Here is a 19,796-nt window from a genome sequence, read left to right on the forward strand (position 1 = left end):
TATATTATAAAGTCTCTCAATTTTTATAAATATTTTTATTTAATATACTTTCATAAGTTAGTTATAAATAAAATTATATTATATTATGGGAAATTGATAAAAAAGTCTGACTAAAAAAAAATACTAATTAGTACCCTTTGCAGGTGACGGATACGAGAATTACTCCCAGAACGGTGTCCAGAATCCTAGCGCAAGAGGGAAACGGATCTCAAGGAGGTAGTGATAGTCCCCCGCCTCCTCCACCGCCGAGACCCTATCATGCGCCACCACCGATGCTGCCGGTGTCCCTGCCAACCAGCGTAGCGATACCAAATCCAAGCCTCCACGAGAGTCAAGTGTTCTCGCCCTATTCGCCGTTTTTCAATCCTCATGCGAGTCATCCTGGTCAAGTACCACCTCCGGGGCCACATCATTTACCCGCGAGTCCTCCGGGTGGAGGTGTAGAACTCAGGGATTCCCCTCCACTGCCCCATCCGCCGGCTATGTTGCATCCAGCCTTGCTGGCGGCAGCTCAGCACGGCAGTCCGGACTACGGTCACCTTAGGATGGACAGCAATGACCGAGCTAGCGATTGTAATTCCGGCGACATCAGCTACGACGGAATTCAGCCTACAATATCCTTTACTAATACTTATAAGCCGAAACGAGCAAAATTGGTAATAAATTGCTCTGTAATTTTATGAAATTTTCTTCAGATAACATTTAAAAGAATTTTAATAATGTATTTTATCACACACATTAAAACGAAAAATTGATGAATTTTATATAATAAAGAATTAATTAATAAAATGAGAAACATTGTGTTATCTAAAGATTAATTCAGGTGTTAAAAAGAATTTAGAAATACTAGAGTAAACGATTAAGATACTCAGGGATTTTTTTTTTGAGGCAGAAGAGAAGCAAAACTCGAAAAGTTTAGGATGTAGCGATGAGTTTTTTGACAGAGAGAAAAAGCCGAGTAAAATGGCTCGTTCGCTCGCTTGCTTCGAAGGCGGCTGGAGCGAGGAACCTCGGACGAATGTTAGATTAGTTTGCCACGGAGTTAGGCTAATGTTGGCTGCACCTACGAGTAGAGTTTGTCCGGCAACAACGCACCGAGCCAAAAGTTCTTTGCCTACCTCGGCCCACCCTCGGCCTGCAGTCTCACCCAACTTCGCAAGCCAATAATCTGTCCCGCAATTTCGCAATTTCAACCTGAGCATTTCGCGAACTTTACATTTCGAGCGTCTCCTCGGCTTATCCTAGATAAGCTACTTTCGTTGATCTCGATGAGACAAGCCCTCGTAAAGTTAAATTTCTAAACATCAAATTTTGTCTCCAAATAATTCATTTCATCTTCCGACGTGCGCAAAACAGATTATGTTTATATCAATTACTTCTTAGTACAGAAATTTAATGGAATTTATTAAAACAAGTTTGCATTATTTGGCATATTTTTTTCCTATTTTTTAGTAATTTATCACGCAATTTTGAAATAAATAACAATCAATTTAATATAATAATTATGGTGAAAGATATTTTATATAACATTTAAAGTACCAACATTTTTTTACTCACAAAAAAATCAAGCAATTAAATTATTATGAAAATAAAGAATGTAATGAGAAATCAAATATTTCATCAGATTACAAAAAATAATTAAAAACTCTGAGTTTTAGAATGTTATCTTTTACATAGGACATTAATCTAAAAAATAAAAACGATTACTAATAACCACTTGGTACTTTTAGTGTTAAAAAGTGTTCTTGATCTTTTTGGGAATGATTAAAATAGCTACAATTGCATCTGGTTATAAGTTGCATTCTTATGAGCGTCAGAAAACGATCGACGAAAGCGAACGGTTCACCAGCTCGATTATCCACCCCGCCGCGGCTTGCTTCTGAGTTACCGAAAGAGCGTGCAGAGATCCGATAGCTTGCGAATCGGGAGCTCGCCTCGGTGCAGCAAGGGAAAAAAGGCGAGTGTCGCGCGGGTTCGTGTGAGCGCCGGTGCAATGTCGGAACTGCATCGGCCGTGTTGGACCGGGTCGCTCGATCGGGTAGCGTTGCCGTTCTTTGCCGCCTTTTTAGTCGGCCTTTGATGTAAAATCAATGGCGCATTTTTTTCACTCCCTCCTCTCTCTTGGGGTAGGTCGAGCGCGCGTTGTGCATTGCCGTGATATGATCTGCTGTTCCGCGCTCCTCCGGACGCACCATCCTGGTCTCATCGCGGTTCACGATGGCATTTGATGCATCCAAATTTATTTTGTTGCCTACGCCCTGTCTCTTTGCTTCTTTTCTTTTTTTTTCTCGAAAGAATTTATCTCGAATTTTTTTAGCTCGAGATCAACGCGAGATTATGCGCTGATATTTCACATTTATAGTATCGAGTATAAGCGCACACGTTTGAGTAAATCAAGTTTCGAACTTTGCCGTGGCAACGTATGCGAATTAATTGAATAAGATTGCGATGAAACCGCATGTAGAGATCCTATTACCAATAAGGAGTCGGTAAGGCTTCTGCTGAGGATACGACCAATCGTAGATTAACTTCGCGGTAAGAACCCTTCTATCGCGATACTCGCAATTTGTACGATTTCTGATCCGACTCGATGCGAAAGAAAACACGATTATGTTTGAGATACTTGGTCATCTGAGAAATAAATTAACGCTTCTCTTCACTGTTACTTTTTTTTAAGCTCAATTTTTTAGCTCCCGTTTTTTTATACCGAGGAACTTTTTCTTCGCCCACATACAATATTTCTGTATGTTTATATCTATTTATATATGTATGCATTGCAAAATGAGTATTTCCTTAACCACGGTGAACTCGTCGACGCTGACGCCGATGCATCTGAGGAAGGCGAAGCTGATGTTCTTCTGGGTCAGGTACCCATCCTCGGCCGTCCTTAAGATGTACTTCCCCGACATCAAGTTTAATAAAAACAATACAGCGCAGCTGGTCAAGTGGTTCTCCAACTTCCGGTGAGTAATGTATCATTTTTTTATTTATTATTAGCAGGAATAGTCTTTCTACGTTGTTCTACGCGAGCGGCTTGTTTCTTGCGCAATATTTTACCGTTCTCTCCATCAGAGTATCGTACGAAAAACCAAGATACCTTATCAAAATACATTCATATACGAGAGAGGTGTTTTTATTATATATACTGTTTAATGTTTGAATAAATGAACGTGTTAAAGCGCATTGATAGGGAACAATTCTTTTAAATCTAAAATTTTATCCGTCTAAATTTAAATCTTTATATGTGCAATTGATTCGTGAATTTTCAATCTTGCTTTAATTGAGGATTTATTTTCGGTGAAGAATTACTGTAGAATTACTGTAGAATGGATAACTAAATCCACGAGAACGATTGGGAAACGGTCTAGTAGAAAATCTCAAGGATACGGCGGACAGCCGTGTCGCCACTCCCCTACGTAATTTCGGACATTTTCGACATCTCGTGCGGTACTCCCACGAAAGAATGGAATCGTGGAAGACGTTTCTGATAACAGAGGCGCGTTTCGTGTATGCAAACGAGAACGAGGTTTTCGAGGGATCGACCACTCCCTTTGCAGAAGCGGTCAGAGCCCAAGAGACGAGAGTCACGATGGGTGTGTCCGAATCTTAATTACCCTCTCTCGTAGAGCAGCTGGGGATAAGTAACGCTGCCTACATAGCGCCAGGTATAGAAGCGTAGGAGGCCGGTAGGTACCGACGCATACTGTCCGGCAGGCATTAGCCTGATTATAATTAGGCTGAGTACAGTACAGATCCAAGATACAAGGCGGTCGAAGGTGGATCGCGCGCGTGCCCTCGTCGTTACATTATTACCGCTTTCTTATCGCGGGATGTCCACTCTCGTGAAAATCGTAAGTCCTTCGCGCGGTGGCGTCGTGCGCGGTGACACTGCTCTCACAATTAGCGACGTAGGGACGACACATGCTTGAGATATATATTCTAAATTAGAAATGCATACGCGACAATAAATAAAACGCTAACGAGCACAGGCGCTTATTCGTTCTGAGTAGTCGAGTTAATTACAATATTGTATACCGTCAGTCGACTCGTCAATAAAGCGGAAAGGAGCATCTTTTGCTGTACATAACGTCGTTACGATTTCGAGTTAACGAATCGTATAATTGTACGAAGATAATCGAGCGGAACGAGATGTCATACACGTGAAATCGCGAAAAACCAAAAAAATAAAATAAAATAAATAAATAAAAGGATCCTGTCTATTAACAGTGATGCGAACATCACTGTTAATTATCAGTCTATTGTTCTGTGTAACTTTATTCATTGGGCCTATCCAAAAAGAGTGAAATCGCAGATAAAAGAGCAAGCACGTGGTCTGTTTGCGAAACTTCCAAACGTTCGACAAAATTGCACGCTCGTATTTCACGGTACGCACAAAGCTAATTACCACTTCAACATATTTCGCCACATTTAGCCCGAGGGTTTTTTCGCCTCCTCGCCATTCCATGTCCACGCCATTCCGTTCTCTCTCATATCTTCCTTAATGAGATTTATTTTGTCTTGCACTTCTGGAATTTCTTACAGATAATAAATTTTTTAAGTAAACCGAAGACATACAAATAATTTCTCATTAATTAAAAAACCTTTATTAATTCAAAAATCAAATCTAAAATCCAAAGAGTCAAACGTTCCGCGTGGTACCCCGTACTGCTATGTGATTCGCGCATCGATATTATAACCGTGAACGTGTGCTTTCTAAATGTAGAACATGTTAGTCACGGTATACCATGATATAATCAAAAGTTTGCATTTATTTTTCTTACACGAGATACATCAGTGTATAATAATTTATAAAAGTAATATTTCTTTCCTCTTTTTCTCCATATAAAACAGGATTTGAATTTATTATTCTTCTAATAAGTTTTTTTTTTTTAACAATTCAGGACAGTTATTTATAATTTTGTTATTACTCGCTTTTAAAAAATCGAAATGGCATGAAACTTTTATATGTTTAAAGATTTTCTTGAAGAAAGTTAATCAAATAAAATTTTAAAGACATCTGTTCTTTATTTTGACAGTCTCTGGATGGAATTCTTTCTTTTCGCAGCTAATCACGTAAAGGTTTGCCCCACAACTTTTTCCTCCTTTTCCTCTACCAGCCGTTGTCGCGCGTGCACGATCTGATAGCCTAATGCACGGCTTCCTATGCGGAAATGCCTCGCTACATTATTCTACGCTCCTACGTGCGCGGCCGGCCCTCCACTCCTTTTCCCACCCTAGATCATCGTTGTACTTTTGTCACGAGAATGGGCCGAGACCATCGTCGCTGCCACCTGCTACGCGTCGATTATTACATCGTCGTCTCGTATAAAATATACAGATCGTCGACCAGAAGCCTAAGCGCGTTCTTAATGACTGATCAATCTCCAACTATCGATTCATTGATATCAAGGGGAGGACGCGTACACCGCAACAAAGGAAAAAAAGAGCGCAAAAATTCTATTTTTTTCCCCCGCGTGCCGATAATGTAACACAAATATATGTAGTTCTCCCCTAGTTACAATATTTATGGATAATCCTCAGGCGTACGGCTGTTAGCAGTAGAAGTTTTTATAAAAAGGAGGCAACGAAATTAGTTGTTATATCGCCGTCCTGGTATTTAACTAAAAATACAAGAGGCATACTTAACAGAAAATGAAAATACCTGGCATAATATACTAGCAAACATAATTTTTATAAATAAGAGCCATATATTAATGACAAACACATATAATACAATTTCCGTAATCATAGTATTTTCCTCGATGACGTCATTTATCATTGTACATCCCTCGCGCGGCGGCAGATGACGGAGAAAATCGGAGAGGAGACGGATAAAAAGAAAGAGAGTGTGAGACACAGAGAGAGAGAGAGAGAGAGAGAGAGAGGCGAAGAAGAATAGAGGGAGGAGTAGAGTGATAGAAAAAGAGCGGCAACGAGAGACGGCGGCCGTGCACAAAGCGATCGTTCGCACCCTATTTTCTCACGCTCACGCTCGCGTCGAATCGAAAGCACGTCCGATATCTTACGGAGACTCGTTGACGTCGCGCGTACATCATCGGACCTGCTTATACCGACGATATTGACAGCCTTCGTTCGATGAAGCACGCCGTGGGGGATGATTGGGGTCGTCTACGATCCAGGGTACAATGTGTGCGCGTGTTCACGTTCGCCGCGTGTTGTGTGTGCGCGCGCGTACCCGTCTCTATCACCTCGCATCTCTCCCCGTCTGTCCATCCGTCCGTCTGTCTGTCGACCGATCGGTCGCTTCACCCCCATCCCTCCGCGAATGTGAAAAAGAGAGAGAGAGAGAGAGAGAGAGAATATGAGAAAGAGAGATGTGCGGGTGGACTCGGGTTCGTTCGTTATCAGATCCCACGGTAGGACACGCGACTGAGGTAGCAGATCCTATCTGCGGGAACGGAAGAAATTTTATGTCGTATAATGGACAGCGGACGCGCACACGACACGGCCATACCGGTGAATCTACTTTGCACGAAAAACCTGGATCACCTCAGAACGAGTACGAGAATCGGGACGATTTCCCGCTTGATACTTATATGGGAATTCTCTACCTTCGTAATACAAATATAAAACTTTCTCTTTGCTACTGATTGCTTAAAAAAGTTGATTACTTATTTTTCATTACAATGTCTTTGACAAGTGGATTAAAAGAAATTTATAAACGGAATTTAATCTGGTTACCTATATAAATAACATCTTCGAGAAAACTACGAAGCGGAGAACAGCGAGATCCTCGATAAAGAAGCTTCCGAGTGGCAGTTGATGAGAAAACGCGAGCTAATGGACGAGCAGAATAACATAATAGCGAGGAAAAGGACGAAGGAGACGGCGCGAGCGGGAGAAAGTATATGATATAAATGAAGAATCGAAAGCTCTTGAGTTGCCGAATAATGAAGTCCACGATGAATTTACCCAGTCACGCTCTCGAGGGGAGTTGCTTATCGCCGCGAAATATTCGATAATTCTCCCGGTGGGAAAGAAGGGGAGGGGGGGGGTGGCCGGATCCACGCGTTCTCTCTTTCTAATTTCTTCTTCGACTCATTCTTATCAGTCGACAATCGTTTCGTGGGCGGACATTACCGTGTCGCTGAGCGTCCGGCGGTGGTGGTCGGGGTAATGACGCGGTAATTTTCTAAACACAAATTTCCTTTTTCAACCCTTATCTCGCTCGTCGGACACGTGACCGGTCGTTAGCGCTCGCTTTCCTCCTTCGTGCGGTTTCTGTCCGCGCGTTCTTAGTAACTACCGGCTGCCTCGACACGCACCTCTCCCACGCTTCCAAGTAAAACGCACCTTGCTTATATCGAGCATGATCTTCTCACCTAGAGACATGTTATTATCGAGAGGCCATCGCAGTTGGAATTTCTGGTACTACCTACTTATACGCGGCATGCATGATCAGCAATTAGAATAATTACAATTGACAGAACGAGGAGATGATGCTGAAGTTCAAGAATATATACATTCTATGTAGTTATTGAAATAACGCTCACATACAGGAAATTATCTTTCTTTTCAATATAACTAGGATGAATTAATAAACAAAAGTTTTCCGTTCTAAAAATTTGATTATATTTTTCTATCTTGTACGTTTAAACATACATTAAGTCAAAGATAATACCTACATTTGTTTAAAAATCAAAATTTTGTACACACAGCTAAATAATTCCGGTAATATTCGTTTCGCGCAATCGTTCGAAAAAGAAAGGAAAGAGCTAATCGAGCAAGAATGAATCATGGAGGAAACAAGAGAGAGATTCCGAGAGAAATGAGCAAGTAAAAAATCCTTTGAGACAAAAGTTGCCGCAAGGTGGTAGGATCAGAAGGAACGCATCGAAATGAAGAAGGCGGTCGAGGAGGGTGATTTAGAGAAAGGGGAAAGAGACAGCGAGTTGTATCTTAGCCGTTCCTACTCCGTTAATGAACAGAAACTTTGGTCTTTGACTTTCGGGCAGCAGTCTTGTCGAGAGCACTGCAGCCAGACCCTCGAAGAAAAAGAAGTGCTGAGGAAGGAGAGTAAATGTTGCATCTCGGAACCTTACAAAGAAATATCCGCGAGAAATATACAAAGAACATGTTTATGCTTCTTTCCCTGCAACTAGATTGCTTGTATGAGTAAAGTCAAGTATACAAATCCACTCTCACGTGCATAAGGTAAATAGAATACAATAAGAAAATGTGTCTGGAAATAACTGAAAATTCACTGTAATTTCTTGGTTAAAGTTAAAGCTTTCACGTTACATGGAATAATAGCCCCTTGTTCTACTTATTTTTACCCGTCTCTGATTCTTTACGCGTAATTATTCACAATACCAACGTATTATTATGTACAATTAGTAGTAAAGGTAAAATGGTAAAATTAGGGTTTTAATTCCTTTCGTTCTTATGCATCTCATTCTTATTTAAATCGTGAAAGATATCGCAATCTCGTCCCTACAAAAATTTGCGTATTAAAATTGCACGTAGTTAAACCATGTTTTTAGATATGTCATTTTATTGGACGTTTAGTCTCAAAATATTTTAGCGAAATATTATCATTTCCGTTTTCTTTTGACATACCTATAGAAGTTATTGACAAAATTTATTTCTAAATAAAACATGCTTCTTTATAAATTATGTATAAACAGCATGAAAATAAAAAATCAATATACGACAGTACCAAGTCATATTTGAAAGATAAGCTTTTGTCAGCGTATCAATGAATTTTGCACGCTGAAAACTATATATCGAAGAAAATTATACATTGTTAAATCGTAAATTCTGTATTTATTATTCTAACATGTAAAAATAATATAAATATGAGACATAATTATTCAAAAAGTTCCGTTGCAATTATTGCCGTTTGCAACGCTGCAGTCACGATGATGCGCATGCATGTCAAATTTGTTTAACCTTTGGCAAGTTACGGAGATTGTTTATATATATATATAATCAAATTATATAACTTTTTATTATTTTTTTAAAATAATCGTCACTCAATAATTTAATCTTAACACATTAATTGATAGTGTTGAGGTATTAAAAATTTTTTATATAAGACTCGTTGAAATATTTTTTGAAATTATTGCATTGTGCTGTACTTTATTATTATCATTATTTTGATGTTAATTAATTTTTAAATCAGATTCATAATTTTGAAAAACCTTACAAGAAAATATCAATTTTCCGAAGAATTATAATTTGATTTGCCACTGTAGAAGTAGATAAAATACCTTGTACCGAGCAAGCTGCCCCATATGTGGTGGTTGTGCGTGTAAACGGTAGTCACTTAATTAAAAATTACTTAATTACGTTCTTGGCACTAATTAGGTACGCTTGGTTCTCTCTTAGCCATGCACCACGACTGCCTCGCCAACACAGCTACTTCTTTCTCTCCCGCTCTCTACCCATCTCGCTTCTACTCTCCAACCCTTCCAACTCCATCACCCTTTAGCTACCTCCTCCATCTCTTAACACCCTCTTCCGTCTCTACACTCCGTTCGCATCTACTCAACGGAGGTCTCTGTCTTGGTTGCAGTTTTTAGTCTCTTTTTCCGTCGCTCTTTTCTCAGAGCGGCTTCTCTCTTCAGCCTCCTTTCTCTTTTAGAGGAATATCGAATCACCGACGAGCTAACTTTCCGGGGCGGCACGTGCATACCGTGAAATCCCGAGTAACGTTGGACCGCTTCTTGAACTACAGATTCATCAACAACTTTTCAAAGCCGCCAAGCGTCGCCAACCGAGCCAACTTCCATCACCGACCATTCTCGCGATTCAACCTTACAGATATTCATGCTTTATTCACAGATGAATTGTTAACGATTTCGAGTATTTGATCAAAACGTAGCGATTAATACATCGGCATTAACATTTGCAAATCCTTCGTAGAATCACAAAGCATTGCATTTACGCTCATTTCTTCGTTCCGATAAATGCAAGCTAATAGTGATAATAATTAACTGAATTTTTTCGTATCAAACATTCACATGTAATTTAACACATGGATGATCAGGAAGAATAAAAGCCCTGATCAGTACGGATGAACGCGGAGGAACGAGCTTACGGGGCCCACCCTCGTGAAATGTCAGTATCGTAACATAAGGGGTTTCTGCTGGCGTTGCAACAGGCAACCGGTGTCGGTTCTTCTCGAATTTTTTGATAATGAACGCAAGTACGAGAAACACGAGCAGTATTGGCTGAGCGGCAGACAATACTGTGGCCGCAGGGCTATCGCGGGAGGAACAACGATGGGGGCGGGGGTAGGCTGGCGGAGGTTTCGCGGGAGGCTGCAGGGAGATTGAGGTGACACGCGGGGAGGGAAAAAGGAGCAGGAGCTGAGAGCGGCGGGAGGGGGAGGGTGATGGCAACGGAGGCTTTATAGGGGATGTAAGCATCGCTACTGCAAGGCTAATCCGCCGCTATGAGCTGCTACTTGCAGCATGAGTACGGTGTGTACACTCTCTGCCAAAGATTTCTCCATAGCGAATCTCTTTTCCGGTTGTGTTGCCGGACAATTAAAAGAGTTCGTTGAACCTCGCGCGAATATAAATGTGTTCTCAAAATCTCGCGAATTAAAATGTCTGAGCTTCTATTTTCATGTTCTCGACGAGATGCAAACTGCAGTCTTACTGAAATCGTAAGTAACAGCAACAGGGAGATATAAATAAGGACACATTAGAGAGAAAAATATTAGGATTATTATATAATAATTAATATTATCATGTTGTAAATGTGTAATATGTGTAATATTTCCATACTAAGAATAGATTTAGAATATATTAAACATGCGTGTTTTCGAATACGCATTTTCAAGCTTTTCTTAACACGTTCGACATCACAGATTCCTCAATCATTAACGTAGAAAACGGTAATTATTTCGTATGCTTGCAACACTGACAAACTTCTGTATACATTTTCACAGACTTTTATTCCCGCTGTTTGTAGAATGGAATTCTTCGTGCTAAATTGCACCGAGAAATATCTCTCGAGTGGTATATATAGTTTCAGTGCCTCTAAGAAATATCGGAACTACAGTTCGGTAATATCAGAAGGAACTACTTGGCACGATGCCTGCTTTCCTTTCGACAGTCTCATTTGAGCGCGCTACTTGGGATATATTAGGCAGAAGTTCCAAATACAGAAATACAGCAAGCGATCACGCAAATAAATCGATCAATGTATTTCTTTATTATAATTGCCATTCGAACGAGAAGTCTTAATAATGTACGCCGACAATGCCAATCGCGCGAAATGAATTCCGTTGAGATCTGAATTTCATCGCTCGTGCAATTTTAGCAGTCGCGATGACCGGCCGAAAAAAATCATCGTGGGTAAAGATTAAAAAATGAGTTACCCAGGAAACTGCAACCGGTAATCCATTACGTCACGTCCATCGCCAATGCCACCCATTTGCTGCACCGTGTCCCTCCCGCCTGCCCCTCTCAGTCAGCGTCGACCCCACGCCAGTCATCCAGACGGCCGCCACCGTTTTTCATCCCTGCGATTCGGAAGATCTCGTGCGTGGGCGTGTGTACGCGGCTGCACACAGCGCTGCATACACCCGCGCGTGAGATCCTAGACACGCGCGACAGCGGGCGCACGCGCGCGCGTCGCACGAATCTCCGCGAAAAATGCGATATGATAATGTTCCCAGCGTTTCGCTCTAATCGGCTTTGTATCCGCCTGTGACGGCTCTCGTAGGCGAAGGGGTTGCGGCGGGATATCGGAAGTACTAAACGGACGGCTGGCGCGACGGGACGAGGAGCGCGGGGATATACGGTCGGGATCCTGGGGGCAGTCAAGAGAGGCGAGCCTGTGCCAGCCTCCATGAAGGATTTAATTTACATCCACCGGCGAAAAACGCGGAAAACAGTTTATCAAAAAAGTTACCGCGCAGACTCGAGCCGCAGAGTGAGTGAGCGTGCGAGCGAGAGAGAGAGAGAGAAAAAAAAGAGAGAATGGGAGAGAAAGAGAGAGAGAAGCGCGCAGGACGCGAGGGAACGGAAGAAAGAGGGTTATACGACGGCAGAAATGAAATTGTCCGTGCATGGATTACCGCCGACTTCGTTATGCCCTCGCATTAGTGCTCTTCCCCTACCCCCTCCTCTTTTCCTTCCTCGATCCCTCTCTGCGCTTCGACTATATATATGTATCCATTCTTCTATATTCCAACCCCGGATGCAGCGCTTATTCGATATCTCTAAAACGGTACTTAAATGTAACTAGTTGCGAGGAAAAAATCTTAGATCGTTTCTACTCTAGTAGACTCACGTTCGCCGCGATCTCCAACGCGGCGTGTATCAACAAACATTTACATTTCTATTATTACAGTCCGAGCTAATCAAATTAAATACAGTTACTCGTCATGCGATTTCTTTAAAATTATGCTGCATAATAATGCTAATGTCGTTCAAATTGCAAAATACGGATGCGCATGCAATTAACCGAGCGTTTAATCGCAGCCCGACATAGTCTAATTTCGAAAGAGCGTCCAGGGATAGAAGCGTAAACAACTGCTCTCGCCGTGATTTTATCATCGACCGATGGGAAGACGACTTCATAAAATATCCAACTGATCGAGAGATGCGGGCTTCGCAATCGTACACGGTGGTTATGAAATACGCATGAATTTTGTCGGATGGTAGCCCGATATCGGCCGTGACGTTTCGTAGCGCAGCGCGGCGGGTCCGCGATCACCGGGGACCGGGCGTAAAATTACTGTTTCGGCCAACATTTACCCCGCCAGCCGCGAGGGTAACGTTCGACTGGACAGCGACTCCGAATTGATTTCGTTTGAAATCCCTACCCCTCACCGAGCCCCTCACTGAGCTCGCCTCCTCCACGTCCACGGCTCGTTCCCTTCCATCGATGCCGCCGTTCACCATCCCCTCCCACCCCCGTGCTTTCTCCTCTTTCACGCGCTTTCGTCCTTCCTCTGCCTCCGACGCTTCATCGGGCGTCCTTCAACCCTCATCTCCTCGCTCCTTCTCTATAATATACTCCTCTCCTGTTCCCGCCACGGTTCACCGTCTCCGTCTCTTTTTGAATCTCATCCGGGACCACGGCGCCTCGTTGCAGACTGCGCCAAATGTATTTCCCCCTTCGCCATTTTTTTTTTATCGTCCGCTTGCGAACGTTCGAAAAATTAATTGCCGGCCGGTTCGATCGGAAATGCGCGAAAGAAGAACGCGTCATGTGGGCGGACGAATGAAACGAAAGCTCGGAGGGTGTCGATTTTATGTAAAAAGCGATTTACGTGTTGAGCGATATGCTGACGATAATTCTATAAAACGATTACACTGTAAAAATTGGTATTTGTGTTTTTCTCTCTTTTGTTTGTAGCGTAATCTTTGTTCGGCTTGTGCAAATACAGACACAAAAAAATAAACTCATTTTTCAAGTATTTTATCGTATTATAAATTATTTACTACATGAATTAGTATAAATCTGTATAAAGAATCGATATAGAACAATAATCTATTTGTATACATTTAAAAATATGTATATCGTATGCAAAAAATCAACGGAGGAAACAATGCAAGACGCGGAAACGTTGTTGAAACGCGCTTACGGCCGATTCGCAAAAAGAAAAGAAAAGAATCGCGGAATTAATGGAAAAGTCTTGCGTAAAAAGAGGAGATTCAAAAAATTTCGTTGGATCGACCGATAATATCCGTCGCGATCTCGAAGACGGGAGAAAGGGTCGGTGTCACCGGTTCCCGGCGCCACGTCATTCGATATTTTTGTCAGTAAAACGATATCAGGCAAATTGCATCTGTCCTTTACACGGTGGCGCCGAGCCAGATCAAACAGTATTCGGCCCTGGATATTACTCTTCCCTTGATATTGTCGGTTCCCGGCACCACTCTCTCGTTTCTATCTAGCAGTCGGCGACGATCGAGTACTTTCTAAATCGAGAGAGGGTACACGCACGAGAGAACACGATAACATCGGACGCGCGCGCAAAAAAAAAAGGACAGGAAAAACCCGAAAGATCAGTCTTTCGCGGAGCTATCGATAATAGTCATTTATTTATCCGATTCATTCGCGTCGCGATCATTTCATTTATCGTCACCTGAAAAAGCCTCCGAGCCTCTTACAGAGAGCCGAAAGCGTAATGTCGGTGACGTACGTCTTGAATCCTAAGTGATACGTATTCGAGTCGGTGGAAGATCGATACGGGTCGCGGACACGCGGTTTCGGAGAATTCGTGCTACCATCAGAGAGAACAATGCGTCGCGCAAACGCTGCTCGACGCAGGCGAACGAACGGTACTCTTATTGGCATCGTATGCAAATCGCCCATATACCCAAGTCACCTTCTGAGTGCATTAGAAGCATGCGGGCGTACGATGTAAGCAAGCACCGACTATCTTAGTGGCGCGACGCATACGGGCGGCAAATAGGCCGTCGAAATACGGCGTCGCTAAAGGAGAATCGGCGACCCCGATTGGAACGAGGAAAAAAAAAACGTAGGCCACTTTCGATTATCGATGTATACGCGCACGGTGTGTACACATTTATCGGTATCTTTCCGCGGGGGAAACGACCGAGATGGATGAAGGTACGGCGTGAAAACTTCGCGGGTGACACGGATCCGCGCGCGTCGTATAATCGAAACGCGAAGGCAATTCATACGGACGATCATTTTCATTTTTTTTTTCTTTTTTCTTGCATTAATACAATACGATGCCGATAACACGCGTATATAAGGTTGATAAGTGATTTCACGCATGCTTTCGTAACCGGCACACGCGCGCCCTTTTTGTATTGTTTGAAGGGATCGCGCTTACGTTTACCTGAACTCGACGGACCGGGATCGTTTAAGAGCCATAAACGTAATCCTACGGAATATTTACAGTAGCCTCTCCCCGCGGCGGCCGACAGTTGTCTAGCAAATCCTATTTACTGTTACCCAACGTACTATACACACTAGAGATGCTGGGAGGGTGACTATCGCCCCTAGCTAACCTACTGCCCTACTGCCATGAGTCTCACCCCTAAAAGCGTCGCGTCTCTCTCTTCGTCGTACTCCAGCTCTTACCCTCTGCCTTACCTAATTCTCCTCTCTCCCGTTCTACCGTCACTGTTAACCAGCCATCAAGTTCGTAACGGTCCTCCGTAGATCGAAGCACGCGATGGTCTCGCGGAATACATCGCCGTGATTCTAAAGGGACGAACATTTTTACGAGATTTTTTTTTTTTCGAGATAAACGCTAGAAGTATCAGTCCCATTTCGCACGGTGGAAACGTTCCTTCGTCCATCCTGCAACCCCTCTGTAACCATTTCCAACGTGTCGGCAACAAATAAGAAGTATCGATCCCCTTTCCCGTAGGTCATATGCGAGCGCTAATTTGTTCGCCGCATCGGCGACGTTCTTTTTTCCCTTTGTTTTCCCCGAGTTTATAAAGTCCACGCATGCAGATATAAATAGCGCTTAAGTACGACCAGACTCGTGATTTTCTGGTAAAGGGGTGAACGGTTTTCCGACACTACGATGACGAATGTCGGGCATAAAGGGCGCTCGTCATCAACCGTACCATTTAATAGTCATCGTTAATATACGAAAATACGTTCAGAAATCCATAGAGTAACATTTCGTGCAATCGTCGAGTGACCGAAACGATATCGTAAAGTGCAACGTCGCTTTACTGCAATGCAAAACGATATTGCACTAATAGTATTAATTAATTGTGCCCTTTTCTTTCAATTTTTTTCGCGCTTCATCAAAGTGACAATCAATATTTTATTTCTCCGAAACAAATTCTTTCGCCCTCTCGTTCGCGCCCTTCCCGAAGTCGCGTTGCACTCGTAATGTAGTTTAGCATGGTATGACAGGAGATAAACTTGGCAACAAAGAATTATTGATTTTTTCTCAGCGGATTGAACGAGTTGCTGGGCGGTTGAGCGGTCCCGGTAGGGTATTCGACAAAGGATGTTTTCCGAGTCCCTAACCTAGGCAACCCTTCTCCTACGCTCGACGTCCCGTATGTGTCTGCCGTGTGTTACCTCCGTTCCGTGGGTGTACTCCCGTACACTGTGTATGTGTATGCTCGCGTACGTACAAGGGGTCCGTCCTAACTTTGCATCCCTTTTCCGCTTTCTCTCGCGGTCCTTACTCGCGTCCCCCTTCTCGCGTCTCGCTGTTCGTGTGCCGTGTGTACTCAGCCGATGCGGTGAGGACTTAACTGCCTCATTGTCATCCCAGCAGGAATCGAAGCTTCGGGACAGATGTGCAAAATTTAAGGCTAGAACATTGGAGAAGTCATCGTTGACGTACGATCTTGGACCCCTCGCGCACGCGTCTCTTTTATGCTGCTGCACTTATTTTTCAAATTATTACGCATCGATAAACGATATTTCATATGTAAATAAATATTGTTATTAATTGTCAATGAATTATTGAAAATTGAATTAATTTGCAAATAAACGTATCTCTGCACAATGATTTCCTACAAAGTTATTTTTTTATTTATCGAGTTCGGCGAGAATCTAGAGTCTCCTAGGGCATCCAGGCGAGCAGCCGAGATAAATTTTAACACAAGCTTGGTCACGAAGTGTCCAACGTTGCTTCCTATTACATTGAAACATGTTAGACCACGGCACGTTAGAGCTCAGCCTCTTTGGGCTGTCGTGTACCCAAATAGTCTAGTCCAGTCGAGTCGAGTCCAGTCCAGCCTTCGCACCTTATGCACGCGAGGATGCACATGCATAGTGCAGCAAATGGGTAGTGCAGCGCTGGCACGGCCGCCGGCAGGGAGAATCGATCGAATAAAAAAATGCTTGGCCGATGCCGAAGTGCGACGAGGACGCGAATCGCGGGCGATGAACGGACGAGGCGAAGAAGGGGACAGGGGTGCGGCACGGCAGCAGAAGGAGGGATAGTCCGGGACCATTGAAGAGTGAAACCGCTCAAAGCAGCTGCCCCCGCCCCCTCGTCCAAGCTGCCGCTCTCCTCCGCGTCCCTCGTCCTCGTCCGCTTCGGCCTGTGCGCCGCGACCCTAGGAGCTCGTCTCTCTCTTACTCCTCGTAGCTTTGAAAAACCATCCCTACCTCAGCTCGGACGGTACACCCCTGCAAAGCTACCCCGTATAGCTCCTACTCTTTCTCGTCTTCTTTGTTTCTCTTCCACTTTGAAGGGGGCGGCCGGCCTAAACCCCGCGCCAAGGGGTTCGCTCGTTGCCATAAGTGCAAGAAATGTGGTTACGTTCCCCTTATTTTTCCGCTGTGTAGAATCTTCTTCGTTGAGAGGAGTTGCGCGGCATTTCGTGCAAGTTAAACGCATGTACGTTATGATTCGTCAGCAATTTATTTTAAACTTTCCGTTTTTGTTATTGAGACCAAAGATGAAGTACGTAAGCTTATCTTCCAGATTTTTATCAGCTCTCGATCTTTTATTACCTATTCGTGAAATCTAATATTCGTCTCATCTGCGCGAAACTATACCCTGTGACAGTCTGTGAGCCTTATTATTCGCGGTCTTTGCATAATGAATTTTATACCCTATACGCGCGACGGATTTACGTCCAGAAGTGCACGCGTATAGCTGACAAAATTATCCGTCTATCTGTCTGCCGATGCTTTGCACCCCTCCTGAGAGTAAGGGGAAAGAACGCGGACCAGCTGGGAAGGAGAAAGACAGAAGTTGCGACGGGGATGAAATAGGGAACGAGTCTAAGGCAAGCCAGATGCAAGGGGAGAAGAGACGAAAAGGGGCCGGGCAGTCGAAAAGCAAGGGGCACACGAGAAGTGTGCATTGTAAGATCGGCGCGTGCGGCACGCGGAACCTTCGATACCGTCGTATACCTCGCAGTCGTAGAACCCCCCCGTGCTCGTTCCCGTCTGACCCCTTCGCCCCCCCCCCCTCCTACCCGTGCCACCGTTCTTCGAGTTCCCTCTTTTATGAAAGGCGAGGGCCCAGAAGCTCATTGTCGGGGGCACATCTGCCGTGCGATCGCCGGCCGATTGTCTCGCAGGCTTAGGAAACTTGCTCGTGAAAAAAAGGCGGCTTAGTCGACGGGGCGACGACGCACGTGGTGCGGGACGTGGACACGCGTGTCCGCCGGGGAGACTGGGGAGAGAGATCTTCCCCAAGTTGTGGCGCCACTTTTGTCGCGCGCGATTGCGGAGTAACATTAAACTCACCGATGAAAATAACAAAAATGCTCGAAAGCGTCGAAAATGTTTATTTGCTAATTCCCTGCAGAGAATATATGGAATCAACACGAAAATCTAAATGCATTATATTATACGTGCAGTAAAGATCGCAGGATTGAATCAAAATGATTTACCTTCGCAGGGGTAACTTTACGCGGCAATTTTACTGATTATCTGATAACCGTTAAACATATTATCGTTATTTGGAAAACAATGTTGCGCACCGCTTCGGCCGCTCCTCGGCACAGCGATCGATGTACTTGACGCGGTCCTCCGCACCGCGCGTTCGTCGAGGAACCGCGCGTGTAAGCGGTAATTACTTGTCGACTTGAGTTTTAGTCGCATGATTTTCCGCGGTTTTCCTCCCATCGCCCACCGGGGTGTCGTTGAGGTCTTTAGAGTCGAGGCCGGAGCGGGCGCGGCGCGCGGGGTTGGAGCACAGACAGCATTAAAGTGTAATTAAGAAGGGTGCATGCGCGCGGCGCAACATCAAGACCCTGCGCGACACCTTTTTGAACGCGCCCTCTGAATGGACGCTCACGCCCTAGCGGGCAAACGCACGTAGTCGCTCATCCATCCGCGCCGCGCTCATCGACGCACGAGCGAGAAGACGCGACACGCATCTACCACGCGCGGCCACCCGCGCATGGACGCGCTCGCGCGCGAGTTCTAACGCGCGGACGCTTAATGCTCTCTCGTTACACGCACTTTCACGCTTCGTGTGACCTCCTGTCTCGTGTCGCGCGGCGATAAAGTAGAGCGTGAGCGCTGGTAGACGACGGTAGTTCCTCTCGAATTCTTTAACGGCTTCTTCCGCCGCTCGCAGCCGGCGATGCGGTTACGACCGACGATTACTTTATCAGCTGACAACGCCAGTTACACGCGCAAAATGATCGCATATATGAACGCGATGCGTGAATTTAACACGTTTATTAATAATATTTAATGCAACTCTGTCTCTCTCTCTCTCTTTTTCTACCGAGAACTTTACAGATCATATAAATCATGAGTTGTCACGTTAAGAATTGTATGAAGAAAAGAATCTCCCTTAGGGTTCTTCCTTTGCGGATTTTTGCCAATAGACTCGTAAGTTTCTCCGAGCGTCTGAAAGGGGGAACGTTTCGCCGTGGGAAAGTTTCGCCAAGAAAACCGTGATGGTTAGGGATTCAAACGTTAAAGCGTCAAGTCGCGTCTTCGAGGGCTCAGTCACTATTGTCGGAGGTCTACCGACTTGGTATAACCGTTAAAGGGGGCTTGGCCTGGCTGGTTCGGTGGCTTAAGAAGCACGTTCCTTGAATAGAGATCGAAAAGAGGGAGATTGGTAAGGCGAGAAGACGCGCGCCGCTGTATATTGCAAACCCCCGGCAGAAGGCGTACGACTTCTCGCCGCGATCTTGCCCGCCCTATTTCTTAAAGTCGCAATGCAAATTTCGCTCTCGCTTAAAGTAAAATATGTCTCTTTTGTTTCCGTCCTTTTCTACTAACTTTCAAAAGTTAAATTAAAAAATCAAGATTGTGTTATATTTTTTGGCAAAACTTTTCATTTACGATGGATATAGTGCACTTCAGTTTAATCCAGTTTAGTTCTTTTTGTCTGAAAAAAAATGAAAGTTTTACGTATCACGATGGTTTATAAAATA

General features: G+C 44.1%; 1 protein-coding gene across 2 annotated transcripts in view; it reads left to right on the forward strand.

The window, feature by feature from the left end:
* The window catches only part of LOC105834122 (homeobox protein prospero), a 53,119-nt gene that overhangs the window by 3,299 nt on the left and 30,024 nt on the right, over nt 1-19,796 (forward strand). For both annotated transcript variants that reach the window (XM_012676369.3, XM_012676366.3), the window contains exons 2-3: nt 144-614; nt 2,809-2,963. In XM_012676369.3, coding sequence (XP_012531823.1) covers nt 144-614; nt 2,809-2,963 — 626 coding nt within the window. The remainder of the gene's footprint in view (nt 1-143; nt 615-2,808; nt 2,964-19,796) is intronic.

Source organism: Monomorium pharaonis, chromosome 7, assembly GCF_013373865.1.
Source record: "Monomorium pharaonis isolate MP-MQ-018 chromosome 7, ASM1337386v2, whole genome shotgun sequence".
Taxonomy (NCBI): Eukaryota; Metazoa; Arthropoda; class Insecta; order Hymenoptera; family Formicidae; genus Monomorium; species Monomorium pharaonis.